This window comes from Sander vitreus, chromosome 12, assembly GCF_031162955.1.
Source record: "Sander vitreus isolate 19-12246 chromosome 12, sanVit1, whole genome shotgun sequence".
Taxonomy (NCBI): domain Eukaryota; kingdom Metazoa; phylum Chordata; class Actinopteri; order Perciformes; family Percidae; genus Sander; species Sander vitreus.
In genome coordinates, this window is record NC_135866.1 from 23,597,885 (window position 1) to 23,620,186 (window position 22,302).

General features: G+C 42.4%; 1 protein-coding gene across 18 annotated transcripts in view; it reads right to left on the bottom strand.

Moving 5' to 3' along the window:
* Positions 1-9,073: 9,073 nt before the first annotated feature.
* rnf220a (ring finger protein 220a) overlaps positions 9,074-22,302 on the bottom strand; it is a 173,841-nt gene continuing 160,612 nt past the window's right edge. For 8 of the 18 annotated variants that reach the window (XM_078264764.1, XM_078264766.1, XM_078264761.1 and 5 more), the window contains 5 exons: positions 19,164-19,275; positions 16,077-16,271; positions 15,779-15,849; positions 15,597-15,671; positions 9,074-10,837 (listed from right to left, as the gene is read on the bottom strand). In XM_078264764.1, coding sequence (XP_078120890.1) covers positions 10,783-10,837; positions 15,597-15,671; positions 15,779-15,849; positions 16,077-16,271; positions 19,164-19,275 — 508 coding nt within the window. In that variant the 3' untranslated portion in view covers positions 9,074-10,782. Of the gene's footprint in view, positions 10,838-15,596; positions 15,672-15,778; positions 15,850-16,076; positions 16,272-17,844; positions 18,053-19,163; positions 19,276-22,302 lie in introns of those variants that run through there. The other 10 variants (XM_078264772.1, XM_078264768.1, XM_078264770.1 and 7 more) reach the window with 3 other exon arrangements.

Genomic DNA, 22,302 nt, shown 5'->3' on the forward strand with positions numbered 1-22,302 from the left:
GTTCGAACAGTACCTGATTATTTGTACCACTGGTTTAAAAATCTGTGGATGTCTTGTTTTGGATAACTTATTGCAATTAAACTAAAGAATGTTCCCACATTTCAACTTTGCTTGGGATGATTTTATTAACTTCAAAACTGTACATGTTTTAAATGGGACCTCACACCCATTCCATCATCCGCATTTTCCATACTTTTGCAATGCAATAGAATAGTTATAAAGGACTCAAAAACCATGGGAACTCAGCTTGTGGTTCTGGGTGGAGCTAGCTGATAAGCTAAATGGCCTTAATGACTTTTGCACAGCCTTGAGGGGGTTCTTCTCTCAACTGGTTCAATTTCCTGCCTCTTTCTCCAGGCGCCTCTTTGACGGATTTCCTGGTACCTCTGGCACACAACCTGGTGTGTCTCACACACACGCACACACACACACACACACACACACACACACACACACACACACACACACACACCCAAATACTATTGTCTTCCCTATTATCTGCCCAGAGTAAGTCAGATTCAATCAATATGCAGTTTGTGTCAAACTGTGTGTGCGTGTACTTGTGTGTGTGTATTTATGGGTCTATGCGTGTCCATTGTGTATGCTTCATATGTATGGCTGTGTATGGGAGGTGTAGGAAGGAAGACGGGGCAGGGAGAGTACTATCATATTGATCGGCCTCTGTGTGTGTGTGTTCGTAAAATGCCATTAATGACCACACCATTCTGTGTACATTCACACAGTATAGGACACACACTGTCTGACCTCCAAAAGACATTTCCATGGACATGGAATTAACAGCTACACACACAAACACACACACTGTTGGTCTTCTTTCACACATCACCAGACTGTACCACTGTACTGTTCTATACTTTGTAAAAGAAAAAGCTTTGAGGAATAATCTTGACCCTTACATCTTTTTTTTATGTTTAAAAACTGTTAAATGTTTATGTTCTATTCACATTACAGCAGTGTGACTCCCATATCATTGTTACTATAATGTTAATATACTTATTTAAAGCCCCCATGAGTAGAACTATAAGCGATTACAGCATATATTGAAATATTCAAAGGACATACATTTTTTGTTAGTAGAAACATTGCCTGTTGAAAATCGACTGGTCTATTTTATAGTACCACTGGGGGTCGCTAGCGGGCTAGATGCTGAATGTTTCAAATATCTCACATACAGGTGTGTGGTAGGATGACCAATTATGGAGTCTATTAATACCCGCTACTGCTGGGAGGCAAAACATGGAATTTGAAGAATAGGATGACTTTATATAAGTTTGTGTGTTAATTTATCACATTACTTTTGAATATAGGGAGAACAGGGTTTTTCCTGCATAGAGGAATTTTTGGGGGCCCCCCAAATTTAACATTTTTAATTTAGCCAGCCCCAAAGGAAAATCCCCAGCACCAAAATGACAAGGATTGAGAATAAAAATAGTGATTCAAATCCTCTCTAAATGTGTTTAAGAGCAATTTACCAAACAACAGTGGAACAAGCAGAACATAAACTTGAATATGAGAGCTAATCTCAGTTTTATCTCCAGAGTCGGGCTGTACCAGACTCTCCCGGTGATTTATTTAAATATTAAAATTATTTTTTAAACCAGCTTTCTTAATTGGGGTTTTATTTACTCAAGCGTAATATACATTTTTGTTTATCAAATTGTCACAAATAACAGAAAAATGCATATTTCTGTAAAATAAGGTAACACAGACTCATTGCCTTTACTGTACGCGGACTTACTGCCGTGTACAGTCCCCCCCCCAAAAAAAAGGGCCCATTCGGAGCCAGAAAACCGCCAGAGAAGAGCCATTATAAAAAAAGAGTCACGACTAGTACACTGTTCATCTGTAAACCCCCTCAGTTATCAATACACACAGAAGGTGTTGCTGTGCTGATTGTAAAGCCCCTTGAGGCAAATTTGTGATTTGTGATATTGAACTATCACAAATCAAGATATAAGACTTCACTTATATCTTCGTTGTATCTACCCAACTTTATTCTCTGAAGAAAAAGGAAAATATTAATTTAGTTGTCTTCCAATAAAGTACTTCCGATTTGCCTCAGTTCAATAGCAGCATCTAGTGTACATATTGCACCTTCTACGTCCATGTTAAATAAAGTAATACAACATAAATGAAAAATCCACTGAAAATAGGACATTTCTGTAAACTATCTGTGATATGTAGCTAAAATGTAAATGTTACACCAAATTTAACTAAATTCTTTCAAACTGCGATTTCGATTTGAAAACGATTAATCGTTCAGCCCCACCCTTGCTCAGAGCACACTGATTTTCGATCTCTGCCATCATTTTGATCTAGTAGCACTGTAGTTCCCACTATCGGACATGATAAGCCACAGCTCAAGCTCCAATTTCTAGTCATCTAGACGGGCGCTGCTCTTTTACCAGTCAACCTGAGGTAGATGCTAGAATGTAGTCACCGAATACTCAACCAAGCGCAGGCAAAAGCAAGGTGGGTGGGGCCAGGCCAGATCCAGAATTTCAGAAGGAGTAGATGCGCTTCCAGCCCCCTTTCAGACCATGTCAAACAAAATATTGATCATAACAGAGTAGTTTTACATACTTTAAAATGGGTCAACTAGGGTTGGGTACGTTGGCCGACAGGGGCAAATGCCCTGCAACTTAAGAAAACACACGCAAATAGACAAAACACAAGCAATTTAAGAAAACAACTTCATTAATTTGACAACATGTGCAGCATTCAGCGAACGCGCTGCAAATACACACAACACAACCAAATAGATAAACGCACTGCAAATATGAAACGATACAAAAAGAAAAGCACACAAACCCAGAAAACAAATGCAACAGAGAAACGCTGCATCCAGATTACACAACGGAAGTTCTCCAGACCTCTAGAGGGAACAGCTTGATTTTCGACCCCACGGAGAGAGAGAGAGAGAGAGAGAGAGAGAGAGAGAGAGAGAGAGCAGCAGCATAGACTGTAAATATTAAGTCTATGTTTTCTCTCGTTTGGTGGGTGTGTCTCGGCTCAGGTCACAGGTGATACTCAATCAGCAGAGACGTCTGTAAACTCGTGGTAATAAAACATTTAAAACTGCATCAGCGTTTAATGTTGACGTTTGTTTAAGCCATATTACATGAGAGGGTTTAATTTCGAGGTGATTATACAACAACGGTTACCAACAAGTGATCAATCTGTATTCATATTGTGGAGCAATTCGCTCTTGAAATACAAAAAACTGACAGGATTTCTAGTCCCTCCCTGTTTAGTAAACCAGCCAATTTACCGTGGGATTTATCAAACTGAATACATCCCGCTGGCACATATAAACACAAAACTGCTTTGCTAACTCCAACGTGTTGTAAGTAAGACATCTGCTGAAAAAGTTACTGTATTCATTAGCATGATTGCCGTACTGTTTAGTTCAAAAACATCCAACACACCAAAGTACAAAGACATAGGGACCAGACGCAAGCTTTATTTTGAAAAGCCGAAGCTCGGGGACGGCACCAGCCGGGAGGGCATGAGACGGGAGCATAGACTGTATATTATTAATACATTATGTTATTAATAATAATAATAATAATAATAATAATATGAATTTAATAGTCTATGGAGTTCTCCAGGCTGCAGCCATACCATACTCAAATAAAAAGGCGTTTTTTGTTGCATTTGTTTTCTGGGTTTGTGTGCTTTTCTTTTTGCATCGTTTCATATTTGCAGTGCGTTTATGTATTTGGTTGTGTTGTGTGTATTTGCAGCGCGTTTGCTGAATGCTGCACATGTGCTGCACATTGAAGTTGTTTTCTTAATTTGCTTGTGTTTTGTCTATTTGCGTGTTTTCTTAAGTTGCAGGGCATTTGCCCCTGTCTGCCACCGTAGTTGGGCATCGAAAACCGAGTCCTACTTGGAATCGTTTAAGATTAAGATTAAGATTCCAGTGGAATCATTTCTTTATTGGAATCGTTTGGAATCGTTTGGAGGATTTGGTTTCAAATCTGATCATGGGTTCCAAATTTAACATGTGCAAGTTTTGGTTTCAGTAGCGACCAGGCGCTTGTTGTGTTGCAGCCATGGAGCACAGTAAACGGCGCTCTAGTTTGGCTTTATTTTATGTTAATTATGTTAATGTTTATTTTAGCCCGGTAAAACTGCAACCCACCATTGAATCAAAATAAAACTTTCCTCTTATTTGTGAAATAATGTGACCCGTTTCAACTCCACCCCTCAAAGAATCGGAATTGAGAATCGATAAGAACCGGAATCGAAACGAAGAATAGCAATTGGAATCAGAATCGTTAAAATCCAAACGATGCCCAACCCTACTTATGACATGGTGAAAGATGAACCAGTGAAAGATCAGAATAAAAGTGGGACTGGGGATGAGGATGGGTGGAGGATTGTTTTTGTTTTTTGTTAAATCTGCCCAATTTGTTAAATGTAACATCATGGTTCCTGGTTTGTGTGTGTGTGTGTGTGTGTGTGTGTGTGTGTGTGTGTGTGTGTGTGTGTGTGTGTGTGTGAGTCTGCTATTTGTGTGCATGAGAGAGGAGCGAACGTATTTTATTAAGACTTTAACTTATGAAATAAACATGCTTAAGTATTGTAGATCTTGTTGTATTATTTTTCACATGCAGTTACACATTTGCCGGTTAAAAACAAAGAGGCTGGTAAAAAAAAGTTGAGTGGCTGGTAGATTTTTGGAATCCACCAGCCACAGAGGTAGGTGAACAAAACAGTTCATATCCAACCCTGCAGCCACTTTTACCAATAACATCACTAGCTAACATGCTAGCCAACAGCAACCAGCTAACAACATGTTAAGCCAATTAGCATGCTGCCTGAGCCTTGAAACAAACCAAACAATATTTCTCATCTACACATAACATAACATTAATTCCATCAAGTGTCCCAGTAAGCTATTTCAGTGAGTCAGCATGTACAACACCAGGGCCTCTTCTAAGTGGAATGCAGCCATCATTAATGGTTTTGAACACACCTGTGATTTTCCTACTATGACATGTCAACATGTCTGCCGTGAAAAAGGTCTATAGCTAGCTAACAATATGCTAGCTAACAACATGTAAACAAAAAAAGGCATTTAGAAGTAGGCCTATCACTGTCTAAAATAACTTACTTATTAAACAATATATAACACTCACAGAATACATAAAGATGGATGACGCGTCTCCACAATGGTCTCCACTTCCTCCTACTGTACAATAGTGAAGCCAAAATATCCCGGTACGTGCGCTGCCATCTTGTATTTTTGGAGCCAGTCCATGGACCATAGATATACATAATAAAGTTTAGACTATTATTATGTATATCTATGCCATGGACAGTCTGAGCAGTTGTGATCGGGCGGTTAGCCCGACCAATTGAGAGTCAATCACAGCTGTCAATCATTTTTTTCTTCTTATAATTTCATGCAGTCTAGATGCCTTTACGGCACATTGCTGCCTCTCACAGGGAAAAAGTAGATTCGCATTTAGTATCCTTTTCCGTAGGAATAATCCGGTTGCCTTGATGAATTCTAGGACAGTTTTTATAGTCCCAGGTTGGTTCTCTGTAGGATTTAACACAGCTGTCAATCTTGAAGTTTCACCCCGTTTTTATAGCATCAAATAACTAATGAAACCCAAACTTGAACAAACATGCGCAATAACAACTATAGACTACCTTAAATGACAGAAACCATCTTTGTGAAAAATGTATTTGACATGTACTTAGATTTTTTTTTTGTTTGGCCCGTGTCCTATCTCCTAAGGGGGTGGGATTTATGACCTATAGCCTACACAAATACAGCCAATGCCTATAGGCCTACTGCAAGCAGCCACCATGATCAAGTCTACAGTCTATGCATCAACCCCTGACAGAATTGTACACACACTCAACACAACTCTAGAATATTCTATAAACTTTATCTCCTGCTGACATACATATTGTCAGTACATTCACTACAACTTTATTAGCATCTGACAGCACTTAATGAGCGCTTACTGGGCAGGACTGGGTCTAATAAGGCTTGGGCACAGATCTAATCGTGGTGAGAGAGATCATATTGTTGTAATTCCTGCTAAGTAATGTTACTGGTGGCTGCTAAATGAGCTCTGATGTTTGGCGGGGCTGGTTTCTATAACACTGTTTAACAAGAGTATGCAGGCACACACACACACACACACACACACACACACACACACACACACACACACACACACACACACACACACACACACACACACACACTTCTTCCCCAAGCATGCTGACACCATCTGGCGATCTGCTGATAGCTGCCTGATAGCAGTAATGAGATTATGTGGAGTTTTATGGAGAGAGCAGTGGCTGTGTGTTAAAGTCCTCCTAGATGGCAATACTGTCTTCTGGATCTGCTTCACAACCAGAGAAATGAGACTTCAAACCACCACCACCATTGATGTATTGACCCTACATCAACTAACAGTAGTAGGCCTACTTATTCTAGTTATTACTCCTCCTTGGAAACTACACATATCTTTACATTCACACACTATAAGTTTGGGGTGGTTGGGATGGATTTACTCGCACTGGCAGGAATGTGATCATCTGAGACATTGTGGTTTTGGGATCAGAGTAACCAGCTGTGTTTCGAGCAAGACTCACCTCCTGCTGTGGTTTACCTCCCTTGCAATAAAACTTTTAGAATCGTGTCTTAATGACTCACTCTGACAATGATCTAACACATATACATGTGGTTATTTCACCTTATGGAAAACAGGCGTTAGCATGGTAGCATCTTCTACAAGCTTGCGTCTCAGCCAGCCAGCCTGAGCAGTGGGGAGAACATATATCGCCAAAGACTTTCTACTTGGATTGATGCAAATGTGAAAACACTTTTTTTTACAGTCACATTACTATGAAAAGAATTCTGCATTGTGTAATATACGCACTGCATTATTATTTTGCTGTCATTTTATGTGGTTAGAGGTTTAGCATGACCGGATTAACCACCCCCTACTACACTATGTGCAATGTGTATGCATGCTGTCACCAATTTCCAATTAAGTACACTGCACATACAGTAGCAGACCACACATGGCAGTATCATTATACAGTATGAAAAGAGAACTACCAGTACTCTTGTGCTAGAATCATAGCTAGCCTCAGGTTTACTCTCAGTCAGTTTGTGGTATTTTGATTAAACGCCACTTTATTTGAGAATGTCCACTTTGAGTCACACCTGCTGGTTTTAGTTTTACTTTCTGGAAATATTATGACTTTTTTCTTAACATAGTACAACTTTATTCTCCAAAATGTGGCACTAATACTCTGTTGTACTGACACAATCCTTTTGTGCAATTGGTCAAACCTTTGGGACAGGTTCGAATCAACAAAAAGTTAGGGGAATCACAATGTCAGTGCAACATTGTAGCAACACATGCTGATGCCTTATTATGGATCCCACTTAACTTTTCTAGGCAAGTCCCGCCCTACGAAGCAGCTTGATTGGTTTGGGTCAGGCATTGACCTCGAGTGGTTAAGGTTAGGACAGCCGATTGGTCAGGGAATAGGACCTGAACAAATCGGGTTACGTACATAAACTGTATAATGGACAGAGCATGTGTGACGTCACCCATTGGTTTGTCGTTGAGTTTGCCGTTACGGGTGCAGCCATCCTGGTTGCGGATGTGACGATTTTAGACGAGAGGGAGGAGCCCTTACACTCTACATTACGTTATACACTTTCACTGGGAATCACATCGTAGCCACGCCCTAAAACACCCCCTGCTTTATCAATGATTTTAAAATCAACAAGACCATAATTCAAAAAGTGAACATCATTCTGTATTGCAGAAGACTTCAAACTAGCAATTGAGACCATAAACCCATTATGACAATGTTTACTGAGGTAATAAATCAAGTGAGAAGTGGGTCACTTTCTCATATGCCGTTTTTCCATTACATGGTACCTGCTCGACTCGCCTCTACTCGCCTCGACTCGACACACTGTGCGTCCGTTTTCCATTGCAGATTTTAGTACCGCCTCAGCGTGGCTGGTCGTCATAAATAGCGGCGCCGCAGTAAACTGTCGTGACCTAACACGACACACACACACACACACACACACACACACAGAAGGTCGAAGGTGTGTTGTTGTTGCCACAGCCAGAAGACACATTTTGTTTCAAATGAAGCTGGAGGCAGCAAAAAAAAAAAAACAGCTGGCTAAACTATTTAAAAATGGCGGGTTTGTTCAGGACACCCCCCTCTTGTCGCTTTCACGTCACCTTTTGGTATCGGCTCAGCTCGCTTGGAACCTCGACGGAGGTGGTACTAAAAAACGTACCTGTTAGCAGGTACCAGGGACTTTTTTTCGTAATGGAAAACCAAAAAAGGTGAGTAGAGTTGAGGTGAGTCGAGCAGGTACCATGTAATGGAAAAACCCCAATAGACTTTTACAGAAACCGACCTCCTTTTTCAACCTCACGTGTCACCCCCTGCTGGAATTCAGATAGAATGCAGGTTTAAGGCTCTTCCGCATTTGCAGCACTTCGCCAAACCGGATGCTTTGTCCATTAATATTATACAGTCTATGGTTACGTAACCTTGCCTAAGCATGGACGCCTGGCCAATAGTAGTGTGTGAACGCTATTGAAGGGTCTTGCCTAGAAGTTGCGTGGGTTCCACAATAACGCCATTCTGATGTTCTATCCTGTATTTAACCTACCAGGACGTGTAACTACATGATGAGCTAAAACCAAAGGGAATAGAGCTATAAGATAATAAAGCAAAATAAAGTAGTTCATCAGTAGAGACAAACTCATGCTTTCCTTGCCCCAGAATGATTCGGGACCCTATACATTTATCTTAAGGTGAACTGTGGGCAGTGTACATTACTTCAGGGGATTGAATTCAAACACAAAAGACATGCAAGACGCCACACAAAGTCTATTAAAAATGCACATAAACAGAATAAGCGTCTTTTGCATTAAGGCCATCTTCCTTAGCTTTATTTTAGTTAAAACAGGAACATTTCTCTTCCCTATGTCTTATTTTACAGCCCAGTTTGGGTTAACAAGACCACTCGTGGTATTTGAGAAGTTTTATTTTTTCATTTTTTTTCAGCATTTCTTACAACAATACAGACGTCACAGAATACATAGTTTTACAAACACAAAGCACACCACCACCTTGGTTGCTGCTGCTGCTGCCGTAAAGGGAAGGGGGGGAAATGCTGCGGGTTTTGGAAGTTGCCAGTTCAGCCTTGGCCATTCCTCTTTTCCAGACACTTCCCTCATCCGTTATAGCTAGAAAGAACCTGCCCTTCGGGGTTGCCATTTTGGAACCTTTTTGCAGCATAGCAGTATGAGAACAATGGAAAAAGCTTTCTTTTGAGACATGTAGGGGTAAAACAAAACGTTTCTTGACTAAGATCTGAGCATGATGTTACTCCAACTGAGAGGAAGCAGAAATGGAGGTTAAAAGAAGAGGCTCAGTTGGATATTGTTGCAACTAAAGAGCAGTCCCATTGTTCTGCTTGTTTGCAGTAAATCTTGGGCAATCGGAATCTCTCCATTCCATAAAACTAACAAAAGATCTTTCATCATGTTCTAGTTTTCAGGGTACTCTGCAGAAAACTCACACCACCTAAATCTTGACCATCTAGTCTCGAGTAGTTTATTATTACTTAAATGTTTTATTCCTGTACAGTGAAATAACGGATCTTCAAATGATCTTTTTTTTTTAAAAATACAGAAGGCTTCTTCCAGCCATTTTTTCCCCAAACATCATTCCCAGACCCTTCCGTCTTACAACAGGACTTTGATATTATATACTTCTGTGTGTGTCTGCTGATAGTAACGTGTGTGCATGTGTGTGTACATATGTATGTGTGTGTGTGTGTGTGAACTCTATGTCATTTACACCCAACATTGTAAACATACATAGAACTATATTACATGTGCTTGCACTGCATCTTGGAGGGGGAGAAATTTTGGTTTACTTCACTAAAACACCACAAAAGGGGGGAAACGGGGATAGAAGGGCTCGCGAGGAGAAGAAGAAGAGGTGGAGGAGTGTCAAACTCCTTTTCAAGGTTGTGAGGTTATTCTCAGTTTGGTTGAAAGCTCAGTTTTAGTGGACAGGCCCTTTTTTTAATTCTCTTAAGCAATAGGGGCGTGAAGATAGGATTTTTCTCTCTGGGATAGGGAACAACAAAGAAAAAGAAGCTTTCTGTCCAGTCTTCAGCTTAGAGCCTGTTGTCCAGCACCATTGAAATGTCAAAGAAGCGCTAGAGGGGGAAAAAAATAAGTCTTTATATTCTGTATAACGAAGTTCCTTTCAGGTCTAGCTCCAGCAGCATGAAGCTACCAGGTCACAGCAGGGTTTAGCTGGGCGTTGGGGGTTCTCCACTGACTAAAAGTCCTTCAGCAGATGACACCACATGTTACATGTACAGAGAGTCATGAGAGGAAACAAGCCCGTTGAGCAGTGGAATTGCAGGTCTCCGTCTTTTCAATTATTTTTTTTTTTTTGTGGGTAGCCAGCCATGGAGTCAGTGAGTTCTACTCAGTCATTCAATTCCATCCAGTTTTAACCTCCTGAAAGAGCCAGTGGAGTCTCAAAGACAGCCGTCTTGTCTCTGTACGCTCTTGGGAGGGTTTGGATCTAGCGACTCAGGCCACGAGAGAGGGAAAACAAATCGGGGAGGGCGATGAAATCCAAGATGAGAGGAGGAATGGATCAGAAGGACGAACAGGCGGGAGGATGGGTGTGCTCTTTACAAGTAGACGCGCCTCAGATCTCCGGGTGAGGTGATGGTGTTGCACTGCGGGCACAGCTTCTTGTTCCCCTGTGGTAGATGGAGAGACAATAGTTAGCTTCGCTGCTTAGAAAATGAGTTAAGCTCAGTACAAGGTGACATCTAGGTCACTCACAAATGCATTCACTCAGGATTATAGTGCCGCAACAACTCTCTTTATTTATCAAACTTTCCAGCTTCTCAAATGTGAGGATCAGTCAATGTCATCTGAGCTGATGAAGGTTAAAGGTACCCTGTGGCATTTTTAACCACTGGTACAGTGCTACAGAGCAATGTTTTTATGAGAGGGTCTCTGTTTTATTTGCACCATGCATCTTTGGAACCAACTTTTCCACAACAGAGCCGAAAGCAGTGTTAGTTTTGGTCGGACAAAACAAGCAATTTGAAGATGTTACCATGAGTTCTCAGACTGTGATGGGTATTTCTCACTGTTCTTCCACATTTTATAGACTACAAACAAGTGGCAAATTTAGCACCAAGAAAAATTATTATTATATATATACATACACACACTAATACTTGCTCAATGTGAATGTAAGCCCGCCTGTTAGCAGCAGAGCACCATCTCACAGTCCTCCCCTCAGCACTGCTTTGATAGTGTGCCATCTACAGTAAAGCAGCAGGTGATAATATGCAACACACTCTGACTGGGTGGTCTCCACCACTGTCCTCCACCTCTCCGTCTCTTCCCCGCTGCCTCTTCCTAACAGTCAGCTTGTTCCTTTTCTTGTGCTGGGTGGTTAACTGCTGGCTGCAGGCACATTCCTGCAGTTTTTACTGTGCTGCTTTTGCAATGGTTACAGATGTATAAATAAATATAACTGTCACAATAGATTATGTAAATAAATGAAGTAGAGCAGTACATCTGGTATTAAGTAGGAGAGGAAGCTGCAGCAATTGCTTCTTTTTATGTTATGAATAGGGTTGGGTACCGAGACCCGGTGCTAACGACCGGTATCTACCGGACCGAATAGCAACACGGATTTCGGTGCCTCATTTCGGTGCCTCATAAATGTCTGTGCTGCCCTCTGATGCTTTGAAAACGGACGAGGCAACAGAAGCATCGCTGCATGTGACGCTAGTTAACACTACACTTAGCAGCAGGTAACGTTAGCCTACCGTAAGCTAGTAGCTGGATTAAACACAGTTAAATTGTGTGACAGCTAAACGGTGTAAAGTGTGACTGTATTTCACTGTAGAGGATTCAACACCATGATGTACAACAGTCTGCAGCTTAAGACACAAACTAGCTTCACTATGGCCACTGCCTGGCCACAACACAATCAGGATAAAGGTGTGTTTACTTTAAACTGGTAAGCCTTGTGGTGCATTCAAAGTTATTGTAAAATACCCATTTCCCATCTAGTGGTTGTTTTTGTCGTTATTGGTGAAACAAGTTATTGTTATAAGTTTATTGTTATTACATTTTTAATAAATCATTTAAATTTTAACCATATGGCCTTATTAATGAACAAGCCGTTCTTTAATGTCGCCGACTGTCGTTATGAGCACCGGTAAATCCAAACGATACCCAACCCTAGTTCTGAATCCTTACAGCTATGATAGAAGTCCTGGGCTACAAAACTGACCATCACACATATGACATATACACACACGGTATGTGGACACTTTCATCAGTCCACTGTAGTATGTGTAAGAAGGTGTGTAAAACATAAGTGTGTGAGTTTAGTCCCCCCCCCCCGAGAAATACTGTGTGTGAGACATCTAACACAAGTACAACAGAATGCAGAGATCTCATAACTGGAGCACCTAAACCTTCTGAATCCTTGCTGGTCAGTTACAAATGTACAGGTTCATCTGACCCCAAAGATTTATAGGCTTCTTTTCCTGTAAGCCACTGAATAAAGTCTTTGGAGTGGGTGCACAGACTTAGGTAGTCTGAAGGACTAGGAGGTGGTGCAAGAGTCTGACAGATCTCACACACTCCTGCTAAGAGGATTTGTGGCTCCAGAGTACTAAAAGCAGTCTCTTCATGTCTCAAGAGAGAAGAAAGAACAAGAAAGAAAAGTGTGGAGGTGAAGAAAGAGAGAAGAAGGGATGAAATATGAAGAATGGGTAGAAAAGTCTAGGATGGTTTAAAATGTAGGCACACAGGTTTGTACAGTAGCACTAGCACTGGGTTTCAGATGTTTTGATACTGGTGCTGATCGAGTCCTCTTGTTTGTTTGCACGCCTTTCAAAGCTGTGTACTTCTGTTTAGTGCGGGTGCTAAATGTGTGTGTGTGCCCGTCATGCTGCGCTCCAGCTGCCTTGCTCATTAAAGTGGTAAGGGGCTGGGCTGACATTAACTAGATTCCCAGGCATTTACTTTGATCAGCATGGCCCTCCCGTTTATATAGCTGTCTTCAGGCTATGAGTTTAATGCCCCGTACATTAGACCTGTGATGGCAGCGCGCGCCGTACACACACATGCGCACACACGCGCACACCAGATGGAAACAATGGGCCTCATTCAAGAATGATTTCTTATGGTCTCCCTTAAAACATCTAATGACAGAAAATTAGAAAACTCCACAAGCAATTTATAAAACATGCACAGGTGGTTTTGTTTGTACCCACATCAAGTTCTTCAGGAATCAGTATTGATCTTATATTGGATGTATGTTCCAGACATCTAAAGGCCCAATTAAACCTGAATATGAGCAGCAATCCTCAGGGCCATGTTCCTTCTTAGTCTTATTTTACTTAAAAAAAGAAAATCAGCCATCAGGTACGTGGCTTTCAAATGACACCTGCAACTTGCTGGAAAGAATGTTAATCAAATGCCAAAATTGGTGAGGATTTTAAGCATTGTAGTATAAAATATTGTTCACCTGCCTGGGGACTGGGGATGAAAATGAGCTTTTAGCCACATCTTTATATAATAAATGCAAATATCAATCTAAACACTGGGCAATTTTGGTACTACACTGGCCTTGAGACAAGACTAAAAATCTATACCCACACAAGTGGCCGGCATCATAGTAAAAAAACGGAGGATCCTTACCACTAGCGGGGCAGGTTGTAACCTCTGTCAGTCTCAGCTCTACACTGTCAAAGCTAGAAAGTACTTAGATGAGCTTGGAGCTTAATGGTACCCTGTGGAGTTTTCCTAGTAAACCAACATTAGTTATGTTTACATTCAAGTTATTTATCCTTTTATTTATTTATTTGCTTGGTTAGTGTATGTTTTGTGAAACAGGGGCAGATTATACAAGACTAATCTTCTTTCTGCTCCTTTTCATTAAAGGTGCTGTAGTCAGGATTGCGAAGATCCAGGACTTAGCCAAAAAATTTGAACATCAAAAACTTCTCAGTCCCTCCCCCCTTTCTACTAAAGCCCAAAATGGTCTCCTAAGCCCCTCCCCCCACAAGGGAGAATAAATGCGTGTGCATGAGCAGTGATTGACACGCAGCTAGACACCCTATTGGAATTGTTTCTTTTGCAGTTGTCAGTTGTGTTGCAGCAATTGCACACAGTTCTTAATATCTGCCCCTCTCTCTGTGTGTTTAGACCTGTAATTATGCTAAGAGTGTATTTCAAATTGCAAGTATAATATTAACGGGGGCTAAAAGTGGAGAACTGCTCGTTAGTCATTGTTGATGCGTGTTATGCCGCATTCTATTTACCTTGGAACTCAGAAGCCGGAGCTGGGAATGACGTCATACCCGAGTTGAATGCGTTCTATTTAAAAGTCGGATTTTCATTGTTTTCATTAGCTCTAGCCCGGTTAGCTATTGTTAGCAATACCAGTTGATAACAACGCATTACGCCGTTTTTTGTGCATGCAAACAGCCTAACATGTCCACAGATAGAAGTTGACCATGCCTGTGTGAACGACTGATTTAGTGACACAAATAAGACAGAAGTGCTTATAACTTTATGTTACTGCAGCTTTTCACAACTGTTGATACAGGGGGCAGCCATGTTGGATTTTGAACTCGGGCTACTGCGAGGTTGTCCGAGTTCCGAGGTCAGGGGGCGTGTTTACGACTTTGACCTCGTTAGAACCGAGTTCCAAGGTAAATAGATCGCGGCATTACCGCTGGCAACTGATGGTGTTTAATAGATGGATAGACTAAGGGGAGAAGGAAGAGGATTGGGAGAGAAAAGGTAATAGACGAGGATATACAGAAGACAGTGAGGTGAGAGAAAAAAAGACTACAATGAAAGACGTGAAGAAAAGAGGCGATAACAGCAAAGAAATAAACAATTAGATTGTTTTTCCAGCAGACAGAAACACCACATTTACCATACATTTACCACATTAGCACCAGCTAATTACACACAACTGAATATATTGGACTAACTAATAACCAACAAAACCACTGCCTGTGTGTGTGTGTGTGTGTGTGTGTGTGTGTGTGTGTGTGTGTGTGTGTGTGTGTGTGTGTGCGTGTGTGTGTGAAGACCCAAGGCACTACGTAGAACTTATTGGAGGTTGGAGTTGACTACTTTATTCCAACATTTTAACAAGCCTTTTGGGGGCCATTCCATCTAAGCTTTCCCCTTACTGAGAACTGCAAGTGTTTGCATTGTGTGTGTGTGTGTGTGTGTGTGTGTGTGTGTGTGTAGTGAGAGAACAGGTCATTTGAAAAATATTCCATTTAAGTTTCTCCCCATGGGGCACAGCTACAGAGAGGAGCTTACTGACTATGAAAGAAGACTGCAATAACTATATGTCATGAGGAGCTGTCCTGCAGCACAGAGGTAGGGGTGTGTGTGTGTGTGTGTGTGTGTGTGCGAGTGCGAGTGTGTGTGTGGACAACTGTGCGGGTTTGTACGTACCAGAGTCCTGAGCCAGCATTCTTCACAATGGACGTGCCAGCACTGGATGGAGGTGAGCGGCATCGTGTAGGAGTCCTAGGGACAGATAGTGAGAGTAAAATGACACAAAATTCCAAGGACACGCACACACCAGGTAACAACAACACTGGACATTCCCTGACCGACGGCACCAAACCACTAACCATGAAACGACACAGCCAGCAGCCACAGAACCACTGAGCAAGGCAGCATGGGGGGCAACTGAACCGGCAACCTGCAGGTCACACACACACACACACACACACACGCACAGACACGATATCGGGCAGGCAACGAGCAGAGACGGAGGGAAGCAGGCAGAGGGAGGAGAAGAGGAGGGAGAAAGCAATGAATGAACCCAATCTGATGGGTGCCCTTTTCTTTTCCTCTCGAAAAGAACGGAGAGATGATGGAGGGGGAGGAGGAGGATGGGGGAGGTGGAGGAGGGAGGGAGTGCCTTACCCTCCGCAAGGGCTGTGGGAGGAGCCTCTTTATGCCGCTGCCGTAGCCACCAATCACAAGGCCCCTGTACAGGCAGTACAGGCCGAGGGGGAGGGACTTAGGCTTCCTCTCTCCGACCTCATTGGCCAGTGGCCGGGGCCCTGGCCACACCCCTAGGCTCTTGATCTCTGCGCCTGACGGGATAGCAGGCTTCCTCTGCGGAAGGGAGGGGTGGGGGTGGGAGAGGAGAGGGGGCGAAAGGTGGCAGCTAATCATAGAGGCGGGCTTGTCCTGATCACGCCCTCACAAACACCACAGTGCAACGAACACCCGTGTGGACAGACGCATAGACCCACGCACGCACACCCACACACACACCCACACACAGACGTATGAGAGTGTGTACAGCTTGGACAGATGATGGACAAACTGCTATAAGAAAATGCTTGAGGAACTCTCCTACTGTGTTCCCACTTTTGTTTTGTCAAATAATGAGAAATGTGAATGCCAATGACTTGGCTAAGTTGCTGAAGGTCGATAGGAGACGGAAAGCTACAAGTCAGGCATCTCACTGGTTAGTGCAAAATGTAAGGATTTGTTTTTACTTTTGAATTTAAATATTGAAATAAAAACTCATCATTATCCACTGAAACGGCTTAGACAAGAATGCCTGTTCAAGGGGCTCACTGTGATGATGCTGACATGTGAAAGGTTAGCATCTTACTATAACTGCGATAAACTGTGTTTATTATCAATATAGAGAAGAAAAAACGTCTAGGGCATGTTTCTTTTTATGCACTTTGTCTTGTCAATAACCATTAACTAAAAATATAACTATTATCACCTTTAAAAAAAAAAAAAAATTGCTTTCAATATGAATAAATTAACTTAAGACATGGCTGTATTTCCCTTCCTAAGCTGACCAGTAGATGGGGGTAGAAATCCACTGATGAGACCAAACCACAGCACTGAGCTCGTGTCAGGACCAGCAGAGGATAAAGCTGAGGCAACTTGGCTGCAACAGGAGAGCACTTGTTTTCTACTTAGATACAACTACCTGAGCACTGGAAGGTTATGATCCATGCACAACAGGAGGTTGCAGTGAAAATCTCCAGTGTCTCTAAAATGCTTCCTGATTGCCAACAAGTTAAAGCATTCTGATGACTTTTACATCAGACACACAGTGACAGGGAAGGAGCAACGAGTGAAAGACAGACAGAGACTGATTAGATCTAAGACGTGTGTGAGTGTGTGTGTAAGCGCTGTACACATATTTGTGTTTCTCTGTATACCTGAATGTGTGTGTGTGTGAGAGAGATGAGGGACAGTGACGGATGAGCCAAGAGGAGCCGTGTGTCCATGGGGCAGTGAGTGATCGATCGCTGTGCCTTGCCCTCCGTGTCACCTCGGGCACCCAGCGACCTTTAGGAAGCGCAGGCGTCAGTAATTACCCACTTCTCTCACACACACACACACACACACACACGCAGGATGCCGACGCTGCACTGTCCACAAGCTTGAAGGATGACAGGATGGGTCCTTAACACAAAGTGGGGAACACAAACTCTGATGGGGGGAGGGGGGGGCGAGGAGGATGCAGGTGCAGTCGTATCTCAAGCATCTGCATGTCTGATGGACATGAATATTGACAATGTCCCTCATCCTGCCTGACATGAGGCTTATACTATTCATCTGGGAGTCCAATCAATCACCTACACATACTATCAACTAGACAAACGCTTACATGTGCTGCCTGGTCCTTAATACATCATATATATATATATATATTATATAAAATTATGTGGCAGAATCCGTTTTCGAGGCCGTTCTGCATTTCCCACTGGAGTCTTTCATCCAAGCACACATTCAGTTTCAAAGCTTGCAAAGCCATGCAAGAGCATAAACCAACACAACACTACAGCAACACCACCACTCGTACACTTCTAAAGCTACTTAGACATCCACAAACTGAGGGAAATGAGATGCATACATGCACACTTCAAGGAGTATCCAGCATACAACACAACACACTTCACATTATGTAACATGAGTGCCTGTTGCCCAAAGCGAGAACAAAAATAAAAAAAAATAAAATCAAGATCTTTGATCTGGTCACATACAATATATTTTATCCAAATATGCAGCGACTGCAGCAGTTGTGCAAAAAAAGGCAGTATTTGAGAAGCCTTTGACACTAAACAGCCGGTTATGACATATTTGGCCTTATAACGCAGATTTTGGAGGATCCAGCCACTGGATTGGGACAGAGAATTAGTGTGCAACTGGTTGGAAATTTGCTAGATTGGAGAAGGGTGCTGTTCATTGAGCTCAAACAAAAGCATCCTCCTTGGTGGGTTTCCTCAGGGATTGTGGGAAATTAGCTACTACTAACCCTAGCACCAACTAGCAATCCTCTAATCCACACTTCTATATGCTACTACATGAAGTTTTACGAATGCTAGATTTAGTGCCTCCTGACAAAAGGCACAATACTGCCGTTAAAAGCTCTGACACACCGACCTTCGGCAGAAAAGGCAGTCGGACTGACTGACTTGAGCGTACGTTCTGCGAGACGTAATACAAAAAATGTGTCAAAAAATGAAAACCGGCAGCTGATTGGACGAACGTGTCACATGGGTCTGGCTTCTCCGGAATTTCAAAGCCAGACCATAATGGCGGCTCGTTCGGAATACGATCTCGTATTTTACGAATAGTTCATCGAAACGTGTTCCTGAAAACATTTTAAGCGAGAAATAGGCCGTGCAGTTGCTGAATCTGTCTTCGTTTCAGATCGACAAAGGTCAGTTTGAAAGATTTTCGTCAGATTTTGAGAGACTCTAGTCACGCTCATCCCGCTCGTCATTTCCGGGTTAGCGCTCCACCAATCAGATTGGTCATTGAGTCCGACTGCCCGCCTTCCGATTCAACATGTCAAATTGACCCAAATGAAGGCCGGCGGCCCCTTTGATTGACGACGGCACGGAACACACGAACAGACTCGAGTCACTGACCTCGCCAGACTGTCCGACGGCCGATAATCGGGTTGGTGTGTCAGGGCCTTAAGGGTTGATGTGAAACCGAGAGCATTCATGTGAATGTTCTACTCACCATGCAGATGAGACACTTGTATCGGTCTCCTCTCAGTATCTGCCTCTCCAGCTCTCTGATTCGAGCCTTCAGAGCCTCCATGGTGGTAGCCGTGGACTCCTCCTCCGTTACCCTGGGGGAGAGGAACAGAGAGAAAGACGAGAGGGACAGATGTTTAGTGCTAACATTATGACACATATAGTTGGTTATGAGAAAGTGTGTAACCATTGACAACGTTAAGTCAAACTACAGTAAGACAAATCATAACACTGTTAAAACCGCAGTAGTGTTTCAGGTGGTTTTCGAAAAACTTCTTTGTTTACTTACACCAACACAAAAACTACAGGAAATTGGCTAAAAGAAATCTTCTGTCTCTAACTTTATTGTGGCTGGCCTTAATCCCATCAGTCTTGACACTCTCTTTCTAACCCTATTGCACTCTTCTGTGACCCTACTACATCTACATGTGTGTGTTCGTTCCGCCGATGGAATTTCATTTTCACTCCCATCTTTACATAAGTGTGTCAATTTCTTTCAGCCAACTGATTATGGCCCTCTCTGCAGCGCAAACCTGCTCTCTGTGTCAATCTGTATGTAGCATGACATGCTGTTATTAAAAACATCTTGACATTCTGATAATTCTGATAAACAAAGCTTTATCTTCAAACGGCCCTATCTTACAAATTTAGCCCCTTCCCTTGCCCATTCCATCTTTTAAATTTTACTTGCATTCCACCCTTCAATTTCCCTGTTTGGACTTTAAGTTCCCTGTCTTCTTTTATCTCACATCTCACGCTCATCGTTCATCTGCTGCATCTAATCTCTTTATGTTTTTCCGTCTACCCCTACGTCCATGTATCCCTCTCAATTTATTTCCTTTCCTCTGTATTTATTTCCTCTTCTCCTCGTGTCCTTAGTCCATCCTTCCTTCATTCTATCCACCGACCTCCCTTTCTTCCTGCCTCTAAGCAGCCTCTGATTAATGTGTAGCATGATAACAGAAAATGTGCATTTAACACTGTCCGACAGCATATGAAGCAGCCATAACTAAATCAATATGGCCGACGCACAGACCACAACGCTGCTGATGATGATTTGGAGCAGCGAGACGAGGCCGCACAAGGCGGCCCGTGTTTATTATGGCCATCCACTCATTCTCTGGCAAGATGCAATAGCAGTGTGTGCGCGTGTGTGTTAAAATGAGAGTAAGTGTGTGTGTTTATGGTGATGTGGTCATTTTGCAGCCTGATAGCTAGCTGATCTATGGTATTGATCTGGATGGGGAAGGACAAGCGGAGAGAGGGAAGAGAGGGTGAGAGCAAAATAGAACGATAAGTGGCTGTGTGTGTGTGTGTGTGTGTGTGTGTGTGTGTGTGTGTGTGTCTGTGTCTGTCTGAGAGTGTCCGAGGATATGGCTTCATTTGCTGCATCCTCAAACAGCAGGCTACAGGCAAAGGAAAAAAAGGATGGACTCTCAATTTCCTACTTAGACAGGTTTCTGTAAATCCATTTTACTGTGCGCAATATGAGTAGCTTTACATCTTATTTTCTGGATTCCTATCATCAAACAAACATTAAAATAAAGTGAACATTTAGACATATTTAAAGATTGAAAGTGTTTGAAAAAGTCTGGTGAGGGCCATGCAAACCAGCGGACTTTAAGCTGCACTGTGGAGCTGAGCAGAGAAGCCTCATGTTTGCAGTGAGTAAAATCTTTTTTTTGGCAGAAAATTGTCCAAGAGCAACGAAAACTCTCTGAAAACTCTGACATCGTACACAGCTGTAGTTCCTCATTCTTTCTGTTACATCTCTTAAATCCTGCGACAATTTTACAACACAGTATTCCCAGATTGTAATTTGGCCACTTGGCAATCTCAATTTTGATTGGCTGGCAGCTCCTAGCCCTGAAATGTACCCCATCCCATTAAGCTATATGTTGCCAAACATTACAAGTGGCAGATCAAGTGTTTTTGTGCAATTGACTGATTGATATCTTTATTTCTGATTGTTTATGGTTGGAGCTCTAACAAATACTCTATTAGTCAATAAAAATAAAAATAATCAGAAACATTTTAAAAATCGATTTAACGCAAGAACTGAATTCTTTCTCTGGTTCCAGGCTCTCAAATGTCTATATCATTGTGAAATTATTATCTTTTGGATTTGAACTGTTCAATCAAGCAATACGATTTCACTGGGCTCTGTGAACAGGGCTGTTTTCACTACTATACTGTTTTATAGACTGAACAAATGTCAAAAAATAATCAACAGATTAAAACAATAATGGAAATAATCATTCATTGCAAATCCTACTTATGCCATTTTATAGCTTCGAGATGAGTGGTTTTCCTCCTGCATCACTCATTACAACGTGGAACGTAAAATGTGTCAGGTATTATCCCTTACACAATGAAATTATGAAATATTTGAAAGATTATTTTTTGAAAGATTATTTTTAGGTCTTTTATTGCATTTTTATTATTCAATAGAACCGCTGGAGAATGACATGAAAGGGTGGAAAGAAAGAGAGAAGGAGAAAGAGAGACGAAGAGGGGGAGAGAGAGAGAGAGAGAGAGAGAGAGAGATGACACAGAGCAAAGGGCCATAGGTCGGGATTCAAACCCAGGCCCGCTGTTAAGGACCTAGCCTACATGGGACGTGAGCTTGCGGTCGCCCTGAGATATTTCAAAGATTCTTCTAGAGATTCACGTCACTTTCCTTCCTGCGAGAGGACGTCTGATGTCAGAATCAGCTGCAGAGCAACATTACCGAGGCCGGTCAGGACGCAAGAACACTGAGCCGTTCTGCCACCACAAAAGCAGCAGCAGAGGTTTTGCGTCCTCCATGAGAAAAGTCAACGCGCTCTACCTCCTCCCTGTAACCCCATCACCATCCCGTGTCTATAAAGACCTAGTTGGGACTCCTAGACTGACTCGCCACTCCGTGCCCTGTAAACTGCTTTACCCTCTCCTCTTATTAGTTCTGAGCTTGTAAAAAGCCATTTAGCCTTGATTAGCCTGCTAGCTTATAAAGCGGCAGTGGACTCTGGGCTGGACGGGACTGGATGGGGGTTGTCCCTAAAACAAGGCTGTCTGTCTCTTTTAACAGCTCCATTAAAGCCCTTTGTCGCTCAGTTGAGCACAAAACTCTGCCAAGGGGC